Source organism: Pseudopipra pipra, chromosome 18, assembly GCF_036250125.1.
Source record: "Pseudopipra pipra isolate bDixPip1 chromosome 18, bDixPip1.hap1, whole genome shotgun sequence".
NCBI lineage: Eukaryota > Metazoa > Chordata > Aves > Passeriformes > Pipridae > Pseudopipra > Pseudopipra pipra.
Window position 1 is genome coordinate 4,586,337 of NC_087566.1, and position 8,032 is coordinate 4,594,368.

General features: G+C 46.4%; 1 protein-coding gene across 8 annotated transcripts in view; it reads left to right on the plus strand.

Moving 5' to 3' along the window:
* The window catches only part of SFI1 (SFI1 centrin binding protein), a 29,788-nt gene that overhangs the window by 17,126 nt on the left and 4,630 nt on the right, over nt 1–8,032 (plus strand). For 5 of the 8 annotated variants that reach the window (XM_064675414.1, XM_064675412.1, XM_064675419.1 and 2 more), the window contains 12 exons: nt 177–273; nt 896–1,056; nt 1,474–1,548; nt 1,829–1,903; nt 2,269–2,442; nt 3,285–3,418; nt 4,324–4,419; nt 4,598–4,862; nt 5,398–5,542; nt 6,289–6,412; nt 7,108–7,210; nt 7,752–7,993. In XM_064675414.1, the coding sequence (XP_064531484.1) occupies nt 177–273; nt 896–1,056; nt 1,474–1,548; nt 1,829–1,903; nt 2,269–2,442; nt 3,285–3,418; nt 4,324–4,419; nt 4,598–4,862; nt 5,398–5,542; nt 6,289–6,412; nt 7,108–7,210; nt 7,752–7,859 (1,557 nt within the window). In that variant the 3' untranslated portion in view covers nt 7,860–7,993. Of the gene's footprint in view, nt 1–176; nt 274–895; nt 1,057–1,473; nt 1,549–1,828; nt 1,904–2,268; nt 2,443–3,284; nt 3,419–4,323; nt 4,420–4,597; nt 4,863–5,397; nt 5,543–6,288; nt 6,413–7,107; nt 7,211–7,751; nt 7,994–8,032 lie in introns of those variants that run through there. The other 3 variants (XM_064675415.1, XM_064675416.1, XM_064675417.1) reach the window with 3 other exon arrangements.

Below are 8,032 nucleotides of genomic sequence, written 5' to 3' on the forward strand. Positions count from 1 at the left end.
GGACCCTCTAAAATACTGATATGTTTAATTTGTGGGAAATTTTCACTGTCTTGCTGAGCCTTATGTGAAAAAATGAGATGGAAATGGTGCTGTTGGCAGCAATGGGGAGTATTTTGCTTCCCCTTCCATTGCAGTGCCAGTCTGTGTCCCATGCCCTGTTTGCATGGTGTGTTTAGGTGTTGCTGCAGTGGAGACACACGGCCTGGCTGCGAGCGTGTCACCGCCAGGAGAAGGTGACAGCTGTGATGGAGGCCAGGAAACACCTGGATACAGGTGAGCTGATGGAGATATTGAGCTCTCAAAAGACCTTGTTATCTGTGTACGGGCCAAGGTCAGTCTGTTGTGTCATCTATGCAGATGAAGTGACTGGATGGTCTGTTAGCTTACAAAGGTCATCCCCAGAGAATGGAGAATGACTTGGGACTCCAGTGATCTGCTGAAGGCAGCTTGTGTGGCTTTTGCTTCTCTGTTGGTTCCTTGTCTGTATAAGGGATGGTAACATTTCCTTCCTCAAAGCAATTTTCCATTACTAATTTTGAGAAGCTCAGACATCTGTTTTGAGGGCAATGCAATATTACTGCTTCAAGGCCCTCAAACTCTGCAAGCATTTTCATGGTACCAGCCACATTCTTGACATGAGGACTCTGAAGCACAGAGGGCAAATGATTTCCCAAAGCTTACAAAGAATGTGACAGCAGGGAGGACTTGCAAGTCACTGCTCACTGTCTGTTACCTGAAGTGTTTTGCAACTATTCCTTACAGTGAATACTGTCAGTGCTGAGTATTGTCTATGTTGAGTATTGCTGAAACAGTCTGGAAGAGCAGCTGATCACTTGATACTCTGAAATTAATAGTCTCCTTTTGGTACCTGAGTTAATTTATCTTCTCCCAACAGTGCGTTTACAGACCCTGTTTCTTCATTGGAAGGAATTAACGGGGGAGTGTCTGATGCTGAGGGCTCAGCACCACAGGGCAGTACAGCACCACCAGCAGCACCTGCTCCACGAGTACCTGGGGAAATGGAAAAATTATCATCAGCAGTGCCTTGAGAAAACGGTGAGAAGGATCAGCAACCTCCCCAGCCTATGGGAAGGGATGTGTGGAGGAGCAGCCGTGTGCCCTGGAGAGGGGAATGACAGTCTTGGCTGAGGAGGAGCATGACAGCCTTATGTGCTGAGGAGGAAGGAACATGCCTGTGTCTTGCCTCAAGAAACCGATAGAAATAACAGACTTAACAAGAGGTGACAAGCTGAGCTTGCCATGGGTGGGACATTTACTGTGAATGCAATCCTGGCTGCACTCAGATACCTGCAAATGGGGTTGCACTGTAGGGCATGTGGGTGTTGAGGGTGACCTCAGCAGAACAAAGGGAGGCTGGTAAAGGCTGTTTGGTAGCTGTTCTGCTCTAGTAGCATTTGGCTCAGATAAATGAGGTTTGCCTGCAAGTGACTCACTGTTTTGGTTGCCTCACAGCTGCTGCAGAGACGGGGAGATCAGCTAATGACTCACAGACTTTACTCTGCTTCCTTCTCTTGCTGGAAGGCACGGGTAAGGAATTTTCCCCCGGGGAGATCCCTAGCTCCTTTCTAATCCTTATCCATTCTTCTCCATCATGTTCTGTTTACACAAGGACCAAAAAAAAATTATTTAAGCATTTTCAGGATTTTTTTGTTCTACTAGCAGAGACACACCTTGCCATAGACTGAGTGAACTGAGTAGGTTTTTCTGCTCTGGCTCTGCCAGCATTTCCTCTTTGGTTGATGCTTTGGCTGGTATGGGGTGTGTGAACTCCTAACCTGGTTGCTGTGCATCTTTTTTCCCCTGACAGCTGTTGCAGCAACAATGGGAAAAGCAGCAGACAGTGCAGGCGCTGTGGCACTGGTCCCTGGCGGTGCAGAGGAAGGTGAGGGGTTTGTGGGGCAGGGGCAGTGAGGTTACAGGTGTGCAGCTCAGGGGCAGGTCTGACTGCAGTCAGCACAGTGCACACTGAGTATCTGCTTCCTGTTGTCTTTGGGCTGCTGTACGTTATTTTGGGATGCTGGAAAACTGTCCTTAAATTGTCTTAGCCAATTAAAAAATGTACATGTGTTTTACCCCATCCAGCCTCAGCTGACTTAAATCTCTGTCCCTTTGTCCTTGTGGCAGTGTCCTGTTGCTGTAGCTCTGTCTATCCCTATCCTGTGGAAGAATGTTTGTGTCTGCAGGGGGAGTCCCTGGCCTGGAATCTGTCTGTGTAACACTCCCAGCTCTCTCTTGTTCCTGTTGTAGGTATTTGATGCTTGGCTCACATTTGCCAAGGAGCAACAGAAGAAAGATGGCAATAAAAAAGGCACAGGAGTTCACCACACAAGTTTTCTGAGAGAAGGTGGAATCTGGACCTTGAGAAACCCCAGTGGCATGAAACAGTTGCAGGATCAGCTCCATGCCCAGCACCAGCTGAAGGTGAAAGAGAGAAGTGTTTGCTCAGATGTATCCAGAAGTGGGCTGCTCTGGTCTCTGCTCTGTGTGGAGATGTGTTTGTGTGTGTGTGCATGTCTGTATCTTGGAGCCCCACATCCCAGCTGTTGTTTGGATCCTACATACACTTTTGCCCGTGGTTCAAAGCATTTCATTCAGCTGAGACTGAGACTTGACACTCATGTTGCTAATTGGGAACCTTTCTTAATGGAACAATTTCAAAACTGGCCAACTCCTGCCATAGACAATATTCCTGGATGAAACCTTTGCATGTGACTAGGGTCTGGTCTCTAAATTCTGTGCCAGAATGAAGCATTAGAGGCTGCATCTGATCCTGTCTTAGCTTTAGCTCTGCTTGTACCTTCAAATGTGGGCTTATGTCACTTCTGCCTTTGAGTATGAGCCCAGCCCTGTCTGTGAAAAGGAAGCTAGGGATACCTGTATTGATTGCTCTCTTCCTGCTTCTGGGCAGCCTTCCCAGCTCTATTCCAGATTTCCTAGACACCAGTTGTTCCATTTGCTATAATGTGCAGCTTTCCTTGCTGCGGAAGTACCCAGTTCTTCTTGCCCAAATGTTACCACAGGAACCTCTTAATTTAGATGCTATGCCTGTGAGGTCATCAGAAATCTCAGTTCCTTCTGCAGTGTCCTTCTCTCTGGGGGATGTGGTGTTGCTCCTGCTCTGACCATCAGATCTCTGCTGTTCTTTGTGTTGGCAGGCAGCCCACAACCCTCCCCACTCCCTGTACTGCTGTTCCATGCTGTGGAAACAGAAGGCTCTCTCCAAGAAATTAAATAAACCTTTTTCTTTTCTGCCACCTCTGAAGAAGCAGGTGACATTTGGGAGGCCTGATGTTAGTCCTGAGACAAGAGGACATTCAGCAGAGGAAGAGCCATGGCCTTCAAAATGCAGACATCTACCACTGCACCCTGCTGATGGGGGCTCAGTTCTCAGTGATCTGTGAGTGTAAACTTCTAGTTCCTCCCCCATTTCTCTGGCATATGTGTAGCTTTGCATCTAAGTGTGTCTCATTTTTGTGTTTACAAGTTTTCAGACTGATGACTTAGTTTCGTGCACTCTCCTAAACTCTTTCTCTGACCCTGCATCATATGACTGGTGGTGCAATTACACAGGAGCTGCTGTGAAATGCAAACATCAGCCCACACATAATGAAGGAATTTGTGACTTTATATTTGCATAGCAGCAACAGGTAGAATCAGCTCAGCTATAGACCTTCACTGTGTGTTTCTTAAGATACAACTGAATTCAGGAGTGTTGGTCATTTGTCATAGGAACAGTCACACAGAGGAACATTTGAAAGATATCTGTTGTGGGCCTTTGGCCATCAGGATTGCTTATCTTGCCCAAGTCACCTAGAGCTGTCACTGAAGCCATGTATAAGCTCTGATGAAATAATAAACATCAAGATCCTGGCTATACAGAAGCTGAACTTTCATCTTGCCCCTTTCTTTTCCCTGGGGAAGCTTTTCCTTAAAAAAAATCCTACTGATCATGGGGCAATTGCAAGTAATAATCTTCCATGAAGCTTCTCAGTCCAGGACAGGAGCCCTACAGGGAAATAAGATGGTAACTTCACATTGCTTTAAGCTTGGAAGTGTTTCTGCCCCATTTAGTTGTGTCCCTTCCACCACTCCCTGTGTTGGCACAACCATTCACGTGGTGAACCAGATTGTCACATTAATACAGGTGGAAATTGAGTCTGTAGGAATTGCTATTGTGTGCAAGGGGAATGTTGCAGAGCAGGGATGAATGATGAAACAGGACTGTTTCTTTAGCTGCAATGCCAGTTTATGCCAATTTAAAATAATCCTGACTCTGGGGCATTATTCTGTTTTTCTTTTCAGAAAGGCTATTCAACGAGCCAGGTTACCACCACGGAGGCCTGACTTCCTTCTGGAGTCTCTAGAAAGCAAGGAACTGCTGGGACCTCCTTTTGCTAGGTAGAGAATCTATTTTTAAAACAAAGAAAAGAGGGTGACTTACAGTGGGCATAGTGAGGCAGCTGACTGGGGAGCTGTATGCAAGGGAATGACAAGATTATCCCTTTTTTTCCACTGACTGCAAAGGCAAGACCAACAGGTTGCACTGTATAGTGACCTCATCCTTCTTCTTTTACAGGTCAGAGGTGCCCTTTCAGCAAACATCTGTGAATAATTGTTCTGCACAGACTGGGAACTTACTGCAGACACCTCACCTGGAGGAAAGCACCTGTGAATGTCTGTCTCAGGGCAGTGCTGCTCATTCCCATCCCATTCCCTCTCTCCCACGTGCTGCTCTCCCCTCTCCCCCACTGTGGACAGCAGATGTGCCCCGTGCTGGGCAGGGCCCACAGCTCTGGTCTCCTGCCTCTTTCATGCCCCAGATGAAAGCTGGGTCAGAGAAGGTGAGTGCACTGCTGAAGGAACAATCAGTGTGTGCACTGGGCTGCTGTCAGCAGCTTGTTGCTTGTTGCTGTGTTTTCCTGTGGCTCTTCTGAGCTGCCCAGCTGGATGCTGAGCTGTTCTTGTTCGAGCTGTCATGTTTAAAGCTGACCAAATGCACTGCCTCTGAATGCCCAAGAACTGTGTACCCCCAGTCTGAAGCAATCCACGTGTGTTGCACTGTAATTCAGGCCTTTTTTTCCCGGTGGTCTTCCTACCCTTCTTTTCCTGGCAACTGACTTGAGAGGGCTGCCCCTTCAGAGCTCAGAGCAGTTACAGTTTGCCATCCAGATTTACAGGGATTTAAGAATAACTCAGTTTAGGAGCAGAGGCTGTGTCTGAGAGGCTCAAAAAATTGGAATTCACTTTACCTACAAGTCAGTGCTTGCATTTTAAACTCCCTTGTTCCACACAGAATGGGAGGGTTAATACTGATGTGATGTCTCTATGCTAGATATTAAAGAGCCCATTTTTTAAGCTCTGCTTCTGACCTTGTAGAGAGGAGATCAGCCTGGGAGTGGTCACAAAGGAGCCCATCCCCAAGAGTCCCAGCAGAACTCAGTGGGGAAGTTGCGACCAAATCTGCAGCCACATCTGCTGTCACCTGAAGACTTGGTGGCACAGTGGAGTCACCAAACTGCAGGTAGGTCCTCAGATCCAAACTGTAGCAACTGTACATCCTCCTCTCTAATCTATATGAGACTCCAAGTGAACTCCCCAAAATGGACAGGAGTCAAGACAGTTTTGTATGCCAGCATCAGGAGGGAAAGGGTATCAGTGTTCCTTTTTGGGATGGTAATACAGTGGTGTGGATTCTGCTGAATCTGGGGGCTAAAGCCCTGTTTTAGGGATTGAAGGGTGGGAACTGCTTAGGGTTGGCTTTTTTTAGCAAGAATGTGCTCAGGTGCTGGGGCAGAATTTGCTTCAGGAGGGAAGAGTTCACCCAGTAAGGCTCTCTGAGAGCTCCCTGTACTGACAGCATGGGTGTAAAGGGGGCAGATGGTGTCCAAGCACCTCTCACTGGGGTGTTTTTAATGACATGAAGGCATAAAACTTCTGTTCTGCAGGACTAGACTTTAACTACCTAATTACTTCTAGACTAGATATAAACCACTAAATCCTGAACAGGCCAAAACAGTGTTTGTAGTACTAAACCATTCACTAGAGCATTTCTTATCTGGTGTGTATTCAAACTGAGCCTTCAGAGCTTGTACTGCTCTCTCACTGTACCTGACATTTTGGGTGAACAGATACATGTCACAGGGTAACAAACCATGTGAGAAGGACTCAGGAGGGTTCAATTTTTCCTGTCTATTCAAAATGTTTCCTGTTTCTTTGATAAGAAGTCTGCTCTACTTCCATTGCTTGTGCCTTGTGTCTTCCATTCAGCTGAAGGGGAAGAGAGGGAGCACAGTTCCAGAGAAGAAATGGTGTTGCAGAGAAAGGTGGAGGTTGAACTCCGACACATCCAGCAGCAGATGCAGTACTACTACAGCAGGAAGCTGGAGCTCAAGTATGTTCAAAGGCCCTTTAGCCAGCCTTTCTTTGTGTTTTCAACTCAATGCTGCACTATTTGTATGCATCTATCTACCCTGAAAATAGTCAGTTTGTTCACAGTAGAACTGTGAATGGAACAGAGAAAAGTTCTAGAGATTTTTATTTTCTCCTTTTGAGTTCAGTCCAGGTGAAAGGGAGTATGTGCATAACTTCTTCTGTAGTCAGCAAGTGGTTTAATTATACCTTTGGCAGCTCTTGGAGAAGCAAGTCAGAGGTATCATGGTGTAATCTGAAGGCAGGATAAATTAATTGGGCAGAGCAGCTGAAATTTAGCTTTTAGATCTTTTATCAAGAGGAATGAAGACTGAGCTTTTCCAGCTGTGAATTAAAAAAATAAATATGGCTGGTATTTGATAACTGCTCCACTAGAACAAGAAAACATTTACAAAATTGCTCAAAAGAAAATGAGGCTTGGAGGGGATTTAACTGTCAGGAAAGGAGGAAGTCAGTGATTAGGAGAGGGAGAAAAGTTTTCAGATTCCTCTACTTTCCATCATCCTTTTTTCTTTTCACTTTTTTAAAAGATTTTAACTATTCACAGGCTTGAGACAAAAAATTGGGTGTTATTGCAAGTATCAATTGCAAGTCTAAGTTGGCTTAGACTGTTGAGCTCTTAATTGGAATAAGAATCCTTCTAATCCCTTTTATCAGGTCCTGTCAGCAGCAGGCACAGATTCTGCAGCAGTGGCTGGAACTGAGCTCAGGACCAGGAGCCCGAGCTGGTGTGCAAGGAGTTCAGGAAGAGCTGGGTCAGGTGTGTACAAATCAAACTGAAGCTGCAGAAGTGATTATCACTATGCTCTGCACTCAGCCTAAGGGCTGATGGCAGCTGTGAGGAACTGTGTACTAAGCTGTTGGTAAAATGCCAAGGGAAGGGAAACTTGTGGGCAGAAGTGGGCTGATGAGAACAGGCTCTGGAAATGCTTCTTCCTCTTTGTTCAGAAATGCAACTCCAGCTCTAACAGACCTCTCTGAGGCTATTTCCAAGCTACAGATCAGGCTTTAGAAGATTCCATCTCGAAATTTTGTCTGCAGTCTCTCGAGACAGTTTCCCTGTGTGCAGCCTGCACCTGCACTGCTGAGTCCCCACGTTCATACCCCAGGTGTGGGACTGCTCTGGTACCTCTGAATCCACAGCCAGTACTGAGCTGTTCCCAAGGGACACGTCCTGTCCCTTAACTGCTTCTAAGTGGGATAACACAAAAGAAGAAAAATCTTAGAGCAGCTCTTGCTGTCAGAAGGACTGAATGCTGCCTTGCTGTACAAACAGCTCATGCTCTTGCCTTCCCTTGCAGCTGCAGGGGAGGATCAACACCCTGAGCGCGGCCCAGCTGACGGACAGACAGCGTGTGCAGAGCCTGCTCGCCCGCCTGCGGGAGATCCAGCTTGCCCTGGATCTCTAATGCCTCTGATCCAACTTTCCAGCTCAGGGGTAGGACTTTTTGCCCCTTTGATAGCAGGGGAGGATGGAAGAGATGTGTACATTCACTTAGTTCTATGGATGGCATTTATATTTGATAAATTAAGTGAAAATGTTTTTGCTTGTTTTGTTGTTAAAAAAGCTGATTAAAAACCA